Source organism: Chamaea fasciata, unplaced genomic scaffold (genome assembly GCF_029207755.1).
Source record: "Chamaea fasciata isolate MVZ Bird 193981 ecotype frontalis unplaced genomic scaffold, bChaFas1.0.hap1 SCAF_16, whole genome shotgun sequence".
Classification (NCBI taxonomy): Eukaryota; Metazoa; Chordata; class Aves; order Passeriformes; family Sylviidae; genus Chamaea; species Chamaea fasciata.
This window is the reverse complement of record NW_027094101.1, coordinates 4,318,997-4,339,649: the sequence shown is the minus strand read 5'-3', so window position 1 is coordinate 4,339,649 and position 20,653 is coordinate 4,318,997. Positions and strand designations below refer to the sequence as shown.

The following is a 20,653-nucleotide window of genomic DNA, read 5'->3' as shown; positions in this document are numbered from 1 at the left end:
TTAAGTTGAGCATTTTATGCGTTAGTAATTCACTTAATTATTTTCTCCAGAGAACAAGCGGTGTAATACCATGCTGATGCATGGGGAGTTATCTGAATAAATCTTCAGGCATCAGGATAGGATCAGATACCCCAGAGCCTCAGTTAAATCAATAAAAGCAGGAGGAAGTAGTGGGAAGAATGCTGCTTCTGGCTTATTTCACAGTGCTGTCTGTACAGTAGGTACACCAATCATGTTGAAGACCTCATTGCCTTAACTTAATGAAAATGTAACTCATACTTTCACACTTTTATGAAAGTAAAAAGCTACCTATATTACATCCTCATTTAAAATGTCTCTGCTAGACCTCTTGCTTCATGATAATCATGTTCTAATGAATTTGAGCTGTTTAGGTCACATTATATTTCTACACGGTCACGGCAGTCTCAGAAAACAGGTGAGAATGAATCAGTGGAAAGACTGAGAGGGCATAAATAAGAAACTTCACTAACAATTCCCTGCAGATAAATAAATGAATGTGTCACTATTCTCCAGCACATAACCTCACTAACTCAACTAAACCACCCTCTGTCTAAAATATTTTCTGCACTGTAGTATATTTTTATAGCTCTGAATTTGATATGGGAAATATTACATCAGTAATCAATGACTGCAGAGAGAAATTGAGATGGGAAAGAGTCATAAAATGAGCAAGAAAGGCAAGGAGAAAGGGAACATTATGTTAGAGGTCTGGAAATGGGAAACAGGACTTCTGTTACTTTGTGTGTATGTGCTTTGTCTTATGCAGTATTTTCTTTTTATTGTATTGGCAAATAGTACCCATAGGTGGAGCCGGACAAATTGAAAATTAAAGGAATAGAATAAGAGACTGGCACAAAATTGGCAAAGAAACAGGTCTGAATTTGATTTGATTGATACCTGATCCTAGCTGTAGCTGCTGCTACAGGTGGGTGGCAGCCAGGGAATTACATCTTCAGGCCTCAAGCTCCACCAGAGCTGTGGTGAAATCCAGATCACACTGTGAGTCAGAGGAGCACAAACATCAAACAGAATTCAAGCTACAGCACTGCCCTAATTCATATGCTGCTACCCATTTTCTTGGTGGACTGTTGACAGCTGAGACTAACTCAGAAGCAAAAACCAATTTCCAACTCTTGTTCTGCTCAGAAATTTCAACTGATTTGGCACTGGAGAAAAGTTGAAATTGAGCTGCTGTGGTGGTTGTCTGTTACCAAGGGATTCCTCCTGTGTAAATGGGATTCCTACCTAGCCAGTCTCTGCCTTTTCAACTACTTTGTGCTGTTGAAAAAAGGATGTGGCTTTGGCCCACACTGTCTAGAAACTAAAAACTAACAAAATATAACACACTTTTACATTCATTCATTAATATTACCCAAACAGCACAAACTGTTGGCTGCACTTGGCAAGATGAATATTTCTGAATATTTTAGGAAAAGCATCCAGCTGCTAGCTGGTGAATCACCATAAAAAAATGCTCATTCCTCTAAGGAGTTATACATCAATGTAAGTAATGCATGGGTTTAAATTCCCAGTTACACAACCCATTTGACTTGGTCATTTGGATGTTATTCCTGACTTGTACTATGTAACAAGTGCTACATAATTGCCATAGTTCTCTTGAAGTGGTGGAAAGTTCCCCACAATGAAAGAAAATCAGAAGAAATTTACTGCCTTCCTGCACAACCTCCCTCCCCCCAGCCCTTGCCTGCAGTTATTGCAGTAACTGATTTAATTTTGGCTACTAACGAAGGTGTCAAGATCTCCTTGTCCATTTGCTACAGCTCTGCCTATCTTTCACCTTTCTGTTTCCCATGAGTGCAGATTTTGGTCCTTGACTGTCAAGGATGTTTTTATTCTTTTTATAGGCATTATTCCACTATGAATACAATCTCACTCATAACAGACCCAAGATTCCAGCCTCCCCCTCAGCAGTGCTGGTGATGCTGTTATTGTGACACTGTCACAGCTCTTATCTCACCTGTATAATTTGCAAATCCTTTTTTGCCTGAAGTGCCACTCATGGGTATAAACCGACCTAAACTCTTTACGCTGCCCACAGCTCACTGACTGCTCAAAGACCACAGGTTTATTTAAAAAAAAACTTTGGCAAAAGGGTTGTAGACATTCTCCCTTTACATTTCTCCCATCGTGCTGAAGTACTACTTCTACAGATATTTTCATCGGCAGTATTAATTCTACACACCATCTCATCCCTTAGTAATTTCCAGAAAAATTAGCATAACAGGGTGATACTTGAAGTGTTATTTGAAGAGTTAGCCATGGAATTAGGAATTAAAATGCACTAGAGGGACAGGACTTCTTAAAGAAAGACCTATCCCCAGCTCCTCACAGTGGGATTTTGAAGGATTCAGAAATTGTAGGAGAGAGATGAACCATCTGTTCTGTCAACTGGGGGAGGAAGGGGACTTAGGATACTGATCTAGAATAAACCCACAGTACAATATTACATCTTTTCTGGATATTCTGAAAAAGGAGACAATCATAATTGTCTTTTTCTGGATTCTCTGGTTCCAGAACAGTTCGTTTCAAAATATCCCCAGGAACAGCAAGAAATTATAGCCCTTATGTGAAAAGGACAAAAGAAACATTAAAATGCTTTTTCCTCAGAAGACAAACAACTGAGCAGCTGCCATGTCCGTATGGAATCACAACCCAAAGAATTCGTACCTAGTAAATTATCTGTAACTCTAGTAATTCACTGGCTTAATAACATGGAAGAATTATGCCCTAGAAGGCTATGGAAAGTCAGAGCTCACAGCACTGTTGTTAGAAATCAAGTGCCCCCTTCTCCTCACATGTCAGGTAAGGATGACAGATAAGCTGCTTAGGTCACTCCTGGATCCCAGTGCTCTCCATCACCTACATAACACCTGCCACTTCACATGCGGGATCCCCTCTGCTGCCACCTCACCTTTCAACAGATAGTGCACCTGCAGCCCGAGAAAAGTTCATTGCAAGGACCCACCTGAAAGGCCAAACATGTCCATCCACCCCGAATCCAGCAGCCTCGGCTCACCCAGCTCTGTAACCCTGCCCAGCCCCATCTGCTCCCAGCCCCAGGGCACACCCCACTACCTGCACTCCCATTCCATGCAAATGCTACTCAGGCAAGCTACAGCACAGCCGGCAGCTTAGTTCGGACACTTCGAACCGAAAACCGCGAAATAAAGCAATGGTCAAGGGTTTGCAGCCCCATGGGTGGCGCCCAGCAGTGACCCAAAGGCCGGCCAGCCTGCAAGCCCCAGAGCAAACCCGCCCAGAACCATTGCTTGGTGGATTTGAGCCATCCCACACCTCTGCCCTGAGGCCAGGGACCACTCCTTGTGACACAGCTCATATATTTGATTTTCAAATGAGAAACCTGAGCAAAAATGAGGAATGGCAAGCCAAACTTTCAGGAAATCCATAGGAACTGAAGTGACTACAATGAAGCCAGTTAATCAGGAGCTGAGAACCACTCTTAATCACTCTAATTTCCCTAAGCATGCTATTTTCCCAATCTCAACGCGACTGGAAGTGAGGTATTTTGACCCTAGAGCTGTCACCCTTCAGACAACCCGTGATTAACCAATCACCCTTTTCATCCAAACCTCCAAGACTGCCTTTTGCCAGTCTAATCTAATCTAATCATCATCCTCCCGTCTTTGCAGAACAATCGCAGCCTCCAACCACCTCCTTCCTCGGGCGTTTATGCCAGCCAGGGGCGGGACCCCCGGCGGGGACAGTGACTGTCAGCTGCTGCCTTGGGTCAGCTGTGGAGACACCCTCAGAGCACACCAGGCTGGGTTTTAAATATCCACCATAGGATGCTCCCAATTTTTGTGCTGCTCAGCATCAACCATCACTGCCCCTGCATTTTCTGGAAAGCATTGCTCGTATTGTCACCGGCCAGTGGGTGTCTAGAAACAAGGAGTGGGCAGGCACAGCCGTGTTCCTGGAACAGCAAGTGAACATAAGAGGAGAAGGCAGGCTCATAAAATGTCCATACAAAGAAACTTCAGCGTGGCTGAATCCAAGAATATCCATGTACGGGTTTGGAATCATATTTTTGTTACCAACAAATAGAAATGGATTGCTTTTTTGGTATCAGTACAACTTCTAAAAAATGTTCACGGTTAAATGGCAATCTGGGAAGAAGGTGATGACATTTTTTAATAGTTTATTATTAATACAATCTATCCTGAACATCTTTCTAGTACTCCTTCGTGACAGTAAGGCTTTCTAGTAATTGTCCATGACAGTAGGAGAGGGGTTAATGAGCTACAAGTTTCTTTGCAATATAGAAATGCAGTTCCAGGAGTTTTGCCATTTTAAGTACAATTAAATTAGCAATATTATGTATTTTGTTTATCTTCTCCTTGCTGTGACTAGGTAAGAACAGCACCCAAATTCTTTGAAAATCCTCACAGCAGTGCTACTTTACACCCGGTGTACGTTTTGTTCCCAGCCCAGCAATAGCATCACATTCCAGTTGAGGTCTTTACGTTCTACCCCGTAACAAACAGTGACAATTCCTACTCCGGTTCTAATACAGAATCTCTTGACATTACTAAGAGCAGCAATGAGCCGATCTCTGTTTAGCTGCACAACTCAACACTCAGCCCCAGGCGAAACCAGTTTATCCATTTGGGACAGTGCACACCTGTTGTTAGTTAATCCCCAACTGACAAACTACAAAAGGGAGAATAACAAATACGTAGGTATCTAAAATAATGCGTTTTCAGCATGACTCACCTCATAAACCCCTGGAACCTAAACGGATTAGAAGTTTATAACAGCTGTTTCACCAGGATGTTGGCTTGCTACTAGGGTTGGCTTCCAAAATAAAGTTACTGATCCCAAGGCATATTTAGATTTCAATAACATGAACATACTAACTGCACTTACACTCTTCAGAAAAAATTCCAAGGCTGTGTCTGAGCAATATAAAGGCTGTTTCATTCGCTTAGCATTAATATCTATCTTGTTTCATTATAAAGCACTTGAAGAAAGCCTTGTGCATACAGATATTGTGGATGTCTTTCCCTCCATCGTGCATAGCTCGCTTGCCATCTAGTGGGCACAGCACGTGAATTAAAGCATAGCTACTCTCGGCAAGAAATGAGCAGTCACAAAGTGTGTGGGTATAACAGCTTTGAATTAAATATTTCAACTAGCAGCAGAAAATTATTAGCATAGCTAGCAGGACTGCCTATGAGGTTCCCTTGAACGATCAATTTTGTCCAAGTCCTATGCAACCTCATTAAAGAAACCTTTAAAAAAAACCCACTTTCTTCCATACCATACCTTCTTTTTAGTCTCAAAACAAGAAACCACAGTGATGAAATCAGATTATAGTTCATCTTATAATATTGCCAAGATGATTTGCAACACGAGACTATTCAGACACAGAACACATCCAAAGCTTTCATCTTCAAGACTAAAACATCATCTCATTTTTAGTCTGGAGAAAGAAGAGTTAATAAAAAGCTTCTGGCACTTCCTTGATCCAACCCCCCAAAGTACAGTCAATTAATTATATGTTTAAATTAAGCATTTGATTAAGTGTCTTCCTTGACCAGAGAGCTCAGTGTCTTATTGACTTGTGAGTCCGAGTTACAGCTCATTTGCTTTGAAACCAGCCCAGGACAATGAGCAACAGGGAACAAAATGATTTTGTGCTTGCTTGCATCAATTTAAAAATGGAGTAAATCCTTTAAATGATCCAGAGCTGAATCAGACTGAAAGGGTCAGTAACCCTTCAAAGTTTTGTATAATTCTTTCAAACGACACTTTGTGTAAGTTTCAGGGTGCTTTTGCATTGTCAATTTTAAGGGGATTAAAATACTTGAAAAATTCCTTATAAGAGTCAACAGAAGGCAAAAAAAATTCTATCAATCAGAAAAGAGACCTTGTAGAGTCTCTCTAATTTCCTGTTCAGAAAATTATATTCTGACTCTGAATGTACCTTGAAATTATCAACATGCTGCGTACATTTTTTTTCTTAATCAAGTTAAACATCTGCTAATGACCACGGGGAATGAAATAGGCCACAGCTGGCTAGATCATGCTCATGTGATTACTGCTTAGCCACAATTTATGTAATTAGTTACAGTCATACTAAGCTACTTAAAACACATGTTAAAGATCTAATGATGAGCTGATATTAATGGGTATTTACAGCATGCTTAAATCCTTCCCAAGGAATGTTTGAATTTGTCTCTGACATGCAAACAGGACCCATGCAGAAAACGACTGTACATCAAAATACTACTGCTTTTAAAGAAACACATGTATCTATTCAAGGGAATATTTCTGAATACATTTTCAAAAGATGTATCAACAATACCCTTTTCTCATTACAATCTCAGTTATATAGGGCTGGCAACGCACGGGGAAATTTTTATTGCGGCTATTCATGTTCCAAAGCTTACACCCTACAAGGGAGAAATGGCCTTCTGGAGGGAATAAACATAAGCACTTATTTTGAGTGAGTCCCTCGACAGCAGTTTGGCTAAATCTACGTGATTCTGCCTTTGGCCAGCGTGGAATGAGCTGCTGGATTGGGGCCCAGAGAGGCTCTTCCCTGTGGAAATCCAGGTTCAGATGCTGGCAGCCCCAGCCCCAGGCCAGCCCATGCCTGGTTGCTCCTGTTTAGTACCAGGGGCAGGAGCACCTTAACCACTGCAAGGCTGAGACCAGGACACGCTGAAATCCAAGCATCACCTCTAAACAGCCAGTATCAAGGGTAACTGTTGGAATTATGCATGATTACAGTCCTTCAAACATTTCAGTTTAACACTAGGGAAGTGTAAAGTGAGGCAGAAAGGCAGGCAATGAGGAAGGAGTTTTGTTTTCTCAATTCAAGGCAACATTCCAGTCAGAATTCTCCTTACAAGCCAGAGGATGCCTGTTGAGCACGGGCGACTCAGGAAGGGTGACACAGGGGACAGACCAACACAAAATCTTAAATGTCCTGTAACACTGTGGATGATTTTTTTTACTTGTCAAGTTACGGGCTCTTTCAAATAAAACTTTCAGTTCTGTTCCTCAACTTCTCCTTCAAAATTAAACTGGATGAAGCCCTGACCAACTTAATGCTGAATTTAGCCCTACTCTGATGGGGACTGGACCAGCTAAACTACTAACCTGGCCAGTTCCCTGAACTATTCTTGAGGTGCAGTATTGTTTGAGACAAAGTACAAAGAACAGATGTAGTTATATCACAGGATAGGTTCACCACCAAAGAATAGTTCCTTCTTCATATCTTTTGGCCAACAAATCCTTACCTATTAAAAATAAGCATCAAAAAAAGGTAATCAGATTAATTTTAATTCCAATCAGTTCAGAGAGCATATATGACTGGTGATCAGAGCTAGACTCCTGCTCTGATCAGGAGATCAGAGCAAGTGCTCTTCAGAATCCCTAAGAAGCAATACCAAAATGCATAACCTGAGAACTCAAACACCCAAACTTCAGTGTAATTGATGAATATGATAAACCAGAAAAGTCTACATAAAACAATATGTCTCACAATAGTATGTTTACTTCAATGCCTACAGGAGTATGTAGGCAATGGATCATGAAGCAGGATTCATTAAGTTTCAGCTTTGCAAGCTATTAAACATTCTGTCCTGACCGCACCAAGCACTTGGGCATGTTACTTGAGGACTACTGCACTCATGTTTAAATGTAAGAGCATCCTTAAGCAACTTCCAAAAATGAAACCTCATTCAAGCATTCCAAATTCCTGTTGTTTGCACAGATCAGGATTGACTCCAGCTAAGTCAGTAACGTTACACTAATCTTTACACAATGTAAGATTAAAATCCCCTGTTAGAGAACAAAGCCTTTGCATTTGCATTACAAGCTCAAGCAGAACTGTTTTCCTAGTGAATTTGAAAATTTATGATTTATAGCAAAGGCCTGGATACTCAAAGAACTGGATTTGGCTGTCAAGTTTCAAGTTTCGTACTCACAGAGTAAAGTTAGCTATCTGAATTATGTATGGTTATTTTTTTATTTTAATCTGGAGGTAGATTAAATAATAGATGTAATCATTACCCCAAACTAAGGATTCTGCCCTGTTAGCTTCATTTCCTACTTAGCTATTCTTTAAAGAATGTTTCTTCTAGGTTTCTTTTTCTTTTCTCCATAGCTTTACAACTGGTATAATACTGTATTATTTATTTCCATCTTTATTTTCCTTTGCTAAAAAATAACCAACAGCACTAAAAACACACACACAAAAAAAGATTACCTAAAAACTCTAGAAAAAACGTATTCGCAGAAAGACTACAGAAACAAATACCAAAGGTCATACCAAAGACCAAAGGTCATACGCAGAAGTAGGAAATTCAGGAGAACTTTAAAATATTTACATCTGTTTACAAAGTAAAAAGAAAGATCTGTACAAATGTTTTATTTTGGAATGCTGAGCATTCCCACAATGTGTTAAGTATCGCAACAACTTAAACACTTCTACCTACATAAATTATCCATATTGTTTCTGTCTGATATGCTATTCCATTTACACTCACATTGTAATGTACTATGACTGAATTTAGCAAGCCAACTGGAAGCAAACAGCCTGAATCCTGGGTGAGCTCCCAGAGCTCCACAGCGATCAGAGGAAAAGAGGAATGCTATGCCCCTAACAGGAATAAAACACTCCCTGCTGTACACTACACTCCCAGCTCCTTTAGCAGGAATCAAGGAAACAAAAGTCCTTTTCTGCGTCTTCCTTTGGGTACCTGCTCCCTCAACTTTGAACACCAGCCCATTAGAGAGTAACATCCTTTTCAGGCACTGGCATATGGTAACACAAAAGTCGGTAGCACCCTGTCTGTTTTCAGAGTTAAAACAAACTCTGCAGACAAGAGACTTGGGAATAAACAGTGTGACTTGTAACTCTTCCTACCACGCTCAGGCAAGCAGCTACATCACATTTGAGAGGACTGCCTGTATGAGCAAACACTGCTTAGAGGGAACATCAGCTGTAGACTTGGGCCCAAAAACAACCCATTATGGCCATAGGATAACATTATAAATTAAACTGAAAAGCAATTAACACCATACATACCAGAAGTCTGTAAAGACCTCACCAGGGAGTATGAAGCCTTCTAAAACCCCCTTTCTGCCCTGCTTTTTAGCTGCATTCAAGATAACGCCTTAACTGCCCACGTTTTCCCCCAGATGCTAAATGTAATTGTAATTCTAAAGGCACCTCCACGTGCTCAAAAACACTTTTGCAGCTCTTGAAAGCCTGTGACAACTTCCTCCCTCACCAAAGTCCAATATCTAGGATTCTGACCCAAGACCAGTTTTTTATTGCTGCAATAAAGTGAGGGAAACAGGGAGAGACAGCGACCAAGAGAAGGACAGCCAGCACGCGAGGAGGCCGATTACACCTCACACGCTCAATACCCAGCACCGCATCCTAGATTTAAATACCCATGGTTATGAAATTCCCACAAAGCCCTTCAAGATCGTGCCAATGTTACTTTATCAGAAAGACATTCCAACCGGCATACTTTAAATCTCACAATCTCTTGACAATTTATGGTCCACGAACATTTACAGCTTCCCACGGCCTTCCTCACCAGCCCTCCCCATGAAGGACTTGTAAGCCAGTTCACAGAGGAAAGATGACTGGTGACAGTGTTTTATTGAGTGTGTACTTCAAATAGAAAACTTCAGCGTGTAGCAGCAGTGCTCTGGCAGTGCACCAGACCAGGGTTTGGGAGAAAAACATTTGTGCCCGTTCCTGAGGGAGTCTCAGGAATGGAGGTCTCAGGAATGTGGGTCTCCCCCCCTCTGCTCTCCCTCACGTGGGGTTGCTGTGGGAAGAAGCAGAGGGCATCACCCCGCACCTCATTACCATCGCCAGGGCCACGCTAATTCATTCTGACTAATTAATTCCTACAGAACCCTCACTTAATTGCTGTGAGGAAAAGTTTACCTCCGACTTTGCGGGGCACTTAGAGCAGAGCTGCTCTCAGAGCACTTCCACGCGGCCCAGCTCGGGCTCTGGCAGCCGGGGCAGGGGCTCCCCGGGGCGAGGGAAGCGGGGAGGAGTGCGAGGATGAGGATGGAGGCGGCGCTCGGAGCGGGCGGCGGCGCCTCAGGTAGGGGCGGTCCGTGCGCTCCGTCCACCCCGCCCGGCCGGGCCGGGCCGAGCCGAGCCGAGCCGAGCCGAGCCGAGCCGAGCCCGCCGAGCCGAGCGCGGCGATGCGAGCCGGGCCCGGCCCTCCCCGCCCGCCGAGCCAGTCCTGCCGCGTCGGGAGCGGCGGCGCGCAGGGCCCGCCCCGGCGGCGCTGCCCGGCTGGTTCCGCCAGTTTGTGACAGCTCGGGCACGGCGAGCCCAGGCTGCCGCGGCGCTGCGCTGGGCCGGGCCGGGGCGCTCCGCAGGACACCGGCTCTCCCCGCCGGCACCATGTCCCGGGACCCCGAGGAGGTGAACAAGCTGACGGAGAACACGTACAAAGTGAGTGCGGGACGGGGAGGGGCTGCCCGCCGCCACCTTTGCCCCGGCACCGGGGGCCGCGGGAGGCGCGGGGCAGCCGGGGCTCCTCACGCGGAAACGCAGCCAACTTTTATCTTTTTTCCTCTCTTTACTTTTTTTCCCTCTTTACTTTTTTCCTCTCTACTTTTTTTCCCCTCTTTACTTTTTTTCCCCCCTTTACTTTTTTTTTCCTCTTTACTTTTTTTTTTCTCTTTACTTTTTTTTTCTTTTTTCTTGTTTTTTATGGTTCTTTTGTGGGGTTTTTTGTTGGGGTTTTTTTTTGGTGTTTCCTTTTTCCCCCTTCTCCTTTCTTTCCCCCGTCTCCGTGTCGCTCCCCGGGAGGGATCCCGGTGTGTCTGGCCGCTCCCCGTCGCCGCGGCCGGGGCTCCGCCGCACCCCAGGGACAAGGCGGCTTCAAGCCGCTCTCTGCCTCTCCAGCAGGCTCGGCTCAACAGCCAGCCCTAATTCCCTCGGTGTGTTTTGGTGATAAGGTGGTTTGGTGATCCTGTGGTCCTCCGCTTGAACCGTTTCTTCATACGGGCCGGAGCCTAAAAACGGCTTAGCGCTGAATTAAGTTGCTTTGCCAGCGTCCCGAGCTGATAATCAGATTTATGATGGTGCACACTAGCACTGCCTCAAAGTACCGACTGCTGTGGGTAGTTCAGTTCGTGTTGGGAGGCTTTTAAACTTTCCAAAATGCCTCGTTATTTGTAGAATTAAAAATATTTTGTTTATGGGCACCAGACACTTGTTCTGAACTCTTTCTCCTTATAAACGCACTCTCCTTCCAAAAGGAAGGAGCAAAAACAATTGTAATTGGGAAAAAATTCCCTTGAGAATCATACTTTTGGTCGGCTAGTGAAGCAATCCATAATTGTATCCATAATCCTCCTTCTATACACTGTGTTGTACCAGAGAAAGCACTCAAATTTGCGTTGTTGAATACATTTGCAAATTTAACTTAACAGCTGCACTGCACTTGCAGCTTTGAGCCCTAAGGAAAACTTTCTGTTGGATTGTTCTATTTCAATATTTACTAAATATTTCTGGTTTATTATCAAATGTTTTCATATTTCTGAAGATGTTGTCATCAGCATTTAAAGGTTTCTGAAAACATTTACTAGGAGTAAATTTTGCTGTTACTTTTGTTGTTCCTCAACACACACTTAAGTCAACTTTACCCCTCCCTTTAAGTAGTCCAGTTATACTGGGGTCATGTTGTATTTGCCGTTTACTTTCTTTGGACTTAGATATCAATTTCATGCAAAACTACTGAAAAGAATGAGATTATCTGGCTGTAAATTTTGTCCTCTAGAGCCAGAGCGGATAAATAGTCTGGTGCTTTTTGGTATCGGTTACGTTTGTGGCAAGGCCATAAGCGAACATAAATTCCCCTCTCAGAAGAGCACCCTGTAAATACAGGCTCACAGAAGAGAAACCTGGGAAGTTGACTGTTCAGGGCTGTGCCAACAAAGGAATGCTCTACTCTGTCTATTGACTTCCAGAATGCAGTCAAAACAGTTCTACAGAGGAGAGGGGAGATCATCTCCTGTGTGTTTTAATGGATATCATTTAAAATAGGCTTTAAAGGAATGAGAGACCTCTAAATAGCAAAACCTTCCCTGTTACTCAGTAGTTATTTCCTGGGAAAGTTTACACTTTAGTTTTGTTTTCTCGACTAATTCAAAGGGATCCTTAAGTTTGAAATAACCAGGAAAACCACAAAGGAATACAAAGTTAATGTTGACAGTGTGATGAAATGTCTCCTCTGTAGGTATTTTGAGAGGTCTGGCATGTTGCATCACATAGCTCGTACTCACAGGCCTGGAAACCCTCCTGCCCTGCCCTCATTAAAAATTGAAACTTTATCCAGATAAGGTATAAAGACTGCTTCAGATAGAGAATGGATTCGGGGTCCACTTTAAAGCAGTTATTTCTATATCAAAGTTGAAATCTTGAAAACAGTTGGATACCCTTTAGGGGCAGAGAGCAGGAGCCTGTGTACTCAGCACTGGCTGGGACTGTAATCACAGCTCCCCCATCTAAAACAAATGAACACCTCTTTGTGCCTGCTCCAGCCTGTGTGGAGAGTGTGCTCTCCTTTGTTCAGCAGTGCTCACGGCACTTCTGCCCTTGCCGGAGCCATCCTAGCCGTGTATGCTCCCTGAAACACCGTGCTGGGATGGGTAAAATCCAGGGCAGTGCTTGTGCTTCTCCTACCTGTAAGAAAAAAGGTTTGGTCTGGGGAAAAAGCAATTCAGTGCAGTGATGGCATCTGTGCTGCAGGACCAAATACAGGCTTAAGACTTCTCAAAAAAAATCAAGTTTTGGGTGACCTGGAAAAATAATAGAAAATTAAATTGAATACCTTGCTGGCCTGCTATTTTTTTTTTTTGGGGGGGGGGGGGGGGATGAGGGAGTGTTGTGTGATTTTTTTTTTCTTTCTTACAGTGCTAATCCATTGGATTTATTAAATACATACTAACCTGTGTTATACAAAGCTTCAAAATATATTTACAGAAGCCATCAGGTGGCTGAGTAATGCTGGGGTTTTTTTATCTTGTTCTTCCTTTCTTCTGGCAACAACATCAGAAAGTGAACACCTCAATGTTTTTCGGCTAACCTGAGTCAATAAACAGCATAATTCCCAAATGCGTGTGCACACGCCAGAACCAAGGGCTGACATTTTACCCTTTATGTAAGAGCTGGAGAATCAGTTGAACCATGATAGGAATGGCACGTGCACAATGAGGCCCAAGGGTGTGGGAGCCTGTGACTAAAGAGGGCCACAGCCTCCCTTCTGCCAAGATCTGCTCACAGGTTCCCTGGTATGACGCTGCCCTGCCCTGGCAGCTCCCTCTGGGGACCTGGGACCCCCTGATGGTCACTTGGGCACCCCAGAAAAGTGGTGGTGTTGTGTCCTTGCAGCCCTGCTTGGCTCCCAGCTGCAGTACACAGAGTGCAGGGGAAAGGGGACAGGACAGGAAGGTGCTGAGGTGCAGACCTGTCCTTCTGCCTGGATGGGCCAAGGGCTGGGCAGGCAGCTCACGGAGTGTTCCATGATTGGTGTTGCTCATCTTGGATTTAAAAGATATAACTCTCTGTATTCAAGTGAATCTTACCCTGAAATTTTGATTATCAACCAAAGCACAATTTAAAAAAACCTAATACACTTTCCCCCCAAAAAACCCTTTGCTCTCCCCAGAAGCAGTGAGAATTATTTTGGTAGGCTGTATTGTTTTATCATGGAAATAGATCTGATAAATTCAGTTTAAAATCCAAAATTCCTTGTATCTGTATTTTAAAAAGACTCACAATTGTATTAAACTACAGAATTTATGTATCAAAATTCAAATTCACCTATGGTGCCAGCACAAGCTGCAGTCAGGCTGTTGCTTTGCATCCCTGCATTATAAATCTGACTTGGGGGAAGAGGAGCCTTTGGGAGTTTGTATAAAATCCAGTTCTTCCTCAGTACAAATTATCTCTTCTGCCCTTATTTAGAGTTATGCCTACTTGAGGTCTGTCCTTGGGCATGTGTTCCTAACCTGAAAAGGTTTGTATCTGAAACACACTGATGGATGATGTATTAATGTTTCTCTTAAACAATGAATGTTTCTTCGAGACGACTAATAATTAGTCATAAGAATTAATCTTTTTGAAAAAACACTGGCATCTTGGTTTAGTCTTTTCCATTCTGTTAAACCTGTTTTAAAATAATATTAAACTAACATACAAATGAGATGTCTTAATATGAGATGTGCTGAGGGCTCAACTGTGCCCTTCTGAAAACTCTATTATGGAATTCAGGAGCTAAAGGAGGAGAAGAAATGCACCGATGTACAAACTGCCTCAAGTACAGTAGAGCACAGTATTATTTCCTTTCTGTACAGCTTTTTAATCTTCTCAGGGGGGTTCTCAGATATAGTGTGGCAACACTAAAGACTTCTTTAAAAATTTACTCATTTTCAAATTGAGAAATAACAATTTAAATCACAGAGCTCCAGCTATGAATAGCTGTAGTGACGGTGATAGGAGTGATGGTAGACATCAAGATGTAGTTTTCTCTGGTAGTTTTCTAATTTCAGAATTCTACCCAAATACATTGTTATTCACTCTTGCAAGAGCGCCTGCAGGATGTAAACTTGAAACTGCAGGGAGTCTATGCATTGTTTAGTTGTGTTCATACCTGCTGAGCTATTGTTCAGTGAGGTGTGTCTTTAAGTAAAAAGCAAAGCTGAGCATTTACAGGAAGGCACTTTTACAATGGCTGTCATTTGTTTTGAAGATTAGCGTTGTTTATATGACTATCAGGAACTACAGAAGATATAATACCCACACACAAGTGGAAATTCAGGGCTTCTTCCTCTTCAGCCAGCTCCATGCTACCAGGCTGGATAACTCACACTGCTTTCATGAGGTGAAAGGAACACAGAAACTCTTATACCAGATTGTATGAGGATTTAATGACTCAAACGACCAGAATAAGTTTCTCCTATGCTTTTTTTTTTTTTCCCTTGGAAGGTCGCTTTTGCCAGCTCTGAAGGTCTCTGCATAAAAGATGTTTCCAGTTGCCTGTTTTGAAAATGTTTCCCTTTATTTCCATTCATCCTAAATAATAGAAAGCTGTAGGATCTGATCATGTGCCTCCTCTTCTCGTTAATTATTCTGTTCATGAGAGGTAGTGTGTCACTAGAATATAGGACACACGATTGACAATTAGGAGGCCCTGTTTGTGTGCCTCACTGTACAGGCAAATGGTGTGTTGTGAGCCACTTTATCTCTCCCAAGCTCTCTCTCACTTTATGATTATTTGGATGAAGACAAAGGTTTTATTTACATGTCCTTGTACACCAAGGCAGATAAAAATACTCTTGTTTTCTGAGACTTTTGACAATTTTAAATTCATTTTTTCTCCTGATCAGAATTTTTTCTTTGTTCCTCTGTCCTCCTTTTTGAGAAGTTTTGAGATCTGACTTTATTGTATGACTTGCAATTTTGCACTGGTGTTCAGTCCCACTCAGTTTTGCGACCTTTTCATTGGACTAAAAGTAAGAGAAGCTATAAAACTGTAAGACGTGGTAAGAAAAAGTAGCTGTGCAAATTGATTTAAGTTGCTCTTGTCCCCTATAACTTCTGAAGCTGAATAAAATACTACAGTAATTTTACTTTATCTGAAATGTCTTGGTAATATCAAATCTGTAGCTCATTCTGAAGAGGGAGTTGCCTTTGACAGCTTCCTTTTTTGATAAAGTGCTCTAGATACCTCTGGACTTCAAAGACAGCCAGTGGTTACCTGTGGTTAACTGTAGAGAAAGACCTCTAGAAGCATGCCTAGGTTTTTGGTTTGCTTTGAGAATCTAATCTTCAGTAGAAAGGAAAAAGATCACATATTATGGGGGTTTTTTTAATGTACGAAAGGGAAATAATCTGAGAATTATTTCATCAGGTCATCTTGGAGACATGGCAGGGGGAATCAGGAAGAGTTAAGTTTTTTCTATTGAACACAAACCCTTGATGGAGATGAGCCTTGCCCAGTGCTGTGAGGAGCAGCTGATACCCAAGAACCTCTCTGTGTGAAGCCGGGCAGGTTCCAAAGAGGAGTTTCCATTGCAGAGGTTTTCTCCGTTTCTCAGGCGTTCACATCCAGGGTCTGGTTCTGCTAACAATCAACCACTGTGGCAGTGCAAGGCCTGAAACACTTCCAGAGACTGCCTGGGCTGGTGGAGAAAAGATCCATTAGTTGTGTTTCTTCCAGCTGCTGCAGGCACTGGCTGTAAGTTGTTTCTCCACCTTTCCCGGTGGTTTTACGTGTACCTTGAGCAGATGTGATGTCCTGGAGCTCTTCCTCTGAGCTCCCTGGGTTCCACTGGCCCTGCTGTGTCTCCTGTGCACAGCTCTGTGTCTGCTGCGCACAAATACCTGCTAGGGATCAAGAGGACTAGTGAAAATCAGGAGCTGTGAGGGCTGGCTTCAGACAGGGGAGTTGTTAAGGGTGATTTTATTGGGGGTTGTTCACTTCCTCCTGAATGAAAACAGCTGACACAAGTGCAATCACTGGTTTGAAATCTGAATTAGAAGATGTCAGGAAGACTGGAATCTTTACCCCTGAATGCTTTAGACAGTCATTCCAAAAATCAGTATTTCAAAGCCAATAACTATCGTGTTGTTATTAGAATTTTGGGGTAGGTGGCAATAAGGAGTTTTACTCTGTAATTTTTGTCTTGAGGAACAGGGTTAGCATAGGCAGAGTCTTTCAAGATTATTTTCAGTATAGAGTGGCAGTTCAAGGTGACATTAGGATTCTTACTTGCCGTGGACACACCCCATCATGGTGCATCTTTTTTTCCCCATATACTTGAAAATACAGGACTCTTTATCCTGAAACAATCTCCTAATTCATTTTTTTTTTTCCCTTGTGATTCACTGACTCCACGTAAGTCAACAGACATCGTCTTTAGTACACAGCTGGGAAGAAATAGTAAAAAGTTGGAATAGGAAGAAACAACTTGCTCCTTGGAACAAGTGTCTCACAGTCAGAGTGCCTCAGCAGCCACAGAAGCAAATTCAGGAGCTGGGGCAGGAGGAGGGATGTTCCCAGACACCAGAGCCTGAATATCCATCCTGTTAAGTTGTTAGAATAGCCCTTGGCATTGTTGGCTCAACCTGAAACAGCTTTCCCAAATGATTTCTGGATGTGGTTTGTGAGTTAACACAAATCAAGGGCCTGGGGACAATAGATGGTTTGTTTGTAGTGATTGCATTTTGGTGGGTGAGAGTTTAATGGGACAGACCAGAAAACAATCCCAGTTGCATTTAATTTGTGCACACAGGCAGTGAGGCCAGGTATTGTTGTTCTGTTGCTGCTTTTGATGTAATTTATGCTATACTAGTATTGTAATCTAATAGTTCTATATGTGTATTTTAAATATATATATTTTTACTTGGTATGACCGTGAAAGTATTATTGGAGTTAATCCTTCACTTTTTATGTTCACCAGAATTCAGGTATGGTGCTGTCTTTGAAAGATAATAAAATTCTGTCTGCATGGCCTTGCCTGAAAATCACACAAATGTGACAGTATTGCTGTTCTTTTTGGGTCCCCCTGTGTACTAAACACAAATATTTTCATTCTGTTAGTAGTAAAACAGACAAAAGCTTGATAGTATTTCACTTCTCTTGAGTCTTATATTTCTTGTAAACAAAACATATCTGTTTTGAATTCCTTGAACTTGACAGTTCAGGTGTGTGAACAGTAGTGAGTGGTATCATAAAAGTATTGCCATAAAAATAGTAAGAATAACAGAATGGTGTCTACAGGTATCTCATGATCTTCTTTTCATGACAATATAATTTCACAGGGTACTGTCGTAGCCATAGTTTTGTTAGGAAGATTCTGAGGAAAGGAGGTCTAGAACCTGCAGATTGTAGAATTCGCTAGGAATGAGCGCAGTCCTGCCTGGAGCTGCTGGATTTCAGGTTCTGGTTGTTTCAGCCAGCAATTGTATTTAATAGTGAAACAAGCTGCAGTGGACTTTTTTCCCCTTCTATTGAAATAAGGTCATCATTTTCATTTTTTCTGAAGAAAACATGGCTTTGCAAAATTTCAAACAAACGAAAACCAGAAAAAAAAAACCCAAATAGCTAATTTCCCTAAATGCATCTGTAACACAGAAACCACAAAGAATATGAACCAGAGATGTGGTGGAATTTTTCTTCTTTTCTAGCATTTTTTAAATTTAGAACTCAAAACTTGAACCTTTGTTAGAAAGTTGTTGTCTTGAATTTATAAAACAATTACTGGATAAGGGTTTTTCTCCCATTCCAACAGCACCTACCATAAAAGATGGTCTCGCACAAACTTTGATCACACACTTGACATCCTTTTGTATTATGAACAGCCAGACTCCTTTTTACCCCCTGTTGCAATAGTTTAACTTCTTTCTTTTTTCCCATTTGTTGGTATAAAATGCTCAGTTTCTTCTCTGAAATCCTCCCATTTTCGTCCATCCATGGACTTCTCAGTTGTGAACTAAGCCTGAATGACACTGAGATTCATACTTCCACCCACTGTGGAATTGCCTTGGTTGTAACACAAATTTTGTTTTCTTTCACTAGAATGTTATGGAACAGTTCAATCCCGGACTGAGGAATTTAATAAATCTGGGGAAGAATTATGAAAAAGCTGTTAATGGTAAGTTTTCCAGGTGCTACATTTAGAAAGAATGTTTAATTCTCATTTAAATATATGTGTTGGATATGAGGGTTGTGTATATAGGCTTAATTCTCAAGTTGAACTTTGGATGTGTTTAATTAAAAGGAAAAAAAACCCAAGTGACAAGCAGAAATACACAAATATATGTACCTTCTCTCCAGTCTTTTGGGGTTTTTCCACTGTCCTGGAGAAGTTGCATCACAAACACTTAGGCACAGAGCTCCTGCAAAATAAACTGAAAGTGGGTTTAAGTAACCCACATTGGAATAGTAAGTGAAAAAACCCAAAGTTATGTAAATTAGGTGTTGTATTTTTTTCTCTCTGAAAATACCTTCCAAAGATATTTCACATTCTTAGATCTGTTCCTGCTCACCTACACACATCACCACCTTGAGTACAGAACAATGTGAATTAGTTCAAGTTGCAGCAGGGGATTGATTTGTGTTGTTGTTGTCCATACTGATCCTGATGGTATCTTTTTCATTGAGTCAAAACCAAAACGAATTTGAATTTAAGGACCGGTCTCTCAAACCTTTTAGAATATAATTGCCTGCTTCCATTATTGACTTCACAGAAACAATCAAAGTAAGGCTTTCCAGGACTGGGCTCCAGACTCCCAGAGCCTGCACTGGGACCTGGCAGAGCCTGCTCCATTTCCCCATGCAGACCTGTCAAACTGCTTGATACCATATTAAAGCCATGTAAAATCTCTCTAATTTTGCCTCACTCAAGCCTGTGGCACATCTTTCCCCTCTGTGCAATGCAGTCCTCTGAGAAATGGGATCCTGCACAAGTAGTGCATAGCCAAGCAGACATTGAAATCTCTCTTCATGCAAATTTTAGACCTGGCTTGAGAAAAAGATAAAACCAAAGCCTGCTAGAGATGAAAATAGGGAAATGTTGTCTTATTTGTGGCAGTGCCTAACTTGATGGATTAACATATGGTTCCCTAGTACCTGACCTTAGGAATTACAGGTAGTACCAGAAGTAATAACAAGTGTTTTCATATTCATTTGAAATATTTCTATACCGGTTTCTGAGCGTTCTGCTTTTCACATGCTTTGCTGTTGATATGTTACATTTTAGCTTTTGTTACACTTGCCTTTAAGCCTAGCTGATAAGGCATATCTAGCACGAATGCTTAATTTCAAATGAATATTTACAGTGTTGCAACAACTGTTGCAAAGTCATCTTTGGACTCTCATAAATTGGTAACATTGCCACCATCGGTTCTGAGTGGTGTAAATAGATTTGTAACAAGGAGCAAATACTCTGTTGCTAATCAAACACTTCGCAGCTTTCCAAAAAAGTTGGAGTATGCTGATGAAGAACATAAAACTTACAAGAACTCCAGATATGGTTAAAATGTATTTTTCTACGCTTTGAGGACAAAAGGTCAGAAAACCTTTCCTTTCTGCAGAAATAATTTATTTTCCATAGTACTGGTGAAGGGACTATACAAGCCGGGTTCATGATTTAGCTTGGTTAGCACAGGGAAAATCACACATTTCCTTCCTTTTTTAGTGCTTGTATGAGGAGAAAAGAGTGACTTGGGGCTGGCTTGAGAAAACACAGATAGGAAGAGTTGGACTGGCATCAAATCCTCTTGTACAGGTGGCACACTGCTCCGTCAGCAGTGCCAGTATAATTCGTCTGCTCAGAAAGGTTGAGTGCAGAGCACCTATGAGACAGAGCTTAGGCAGAAATCACCCTTTCTAATGCAGCACAGCCTCAAAGAGAATCTTTGTTTGATTTGGAAAATTTTCAGGCTTCTCAGTGAACATACTGTTATGCAACCAAAGATGTCACCTTACTAGTAAAAACTAAAATACAGACCTGTAATTGGCTATTATATTCCTCTCAGAAAAAAAAAGAAAAAAAAAAAGGTATTCTAAAGTCAACAATGAGGCTC

General features: G+C 41.8%; 1 protein-coding gene across 1 annotated transcript in view; it reads left to right on the top strand.

Moving 5' to 3' along the window:
• Positions 1 to 10,206: 10,206 nt before the first annotated feature.
• Positions 10,207 to 20,653, top strand: part of BAIAP2L1 (BAR/IMD domain containing adaptor protein 2 like 1) — a 34,889-nt gene continuing 24,442 nt past the window's right edge. The window contains exons 1-2 of the mRNA XM_066198229.1: positions 10,207 to 10,507; positions 18,645 to 18,720. Of these exons, the coding sequence (XP_066054326.1) occupies positions 10,457 to 10,507; positions 18,645 to 18,720 (127 nt within the window). The 5' untranslated portion in view covers positions 10,207 to 10,456. The remainder of the gene's footprint in view (positions 10,508 to 18,644; positions 18,721 to 20,653) is intronic.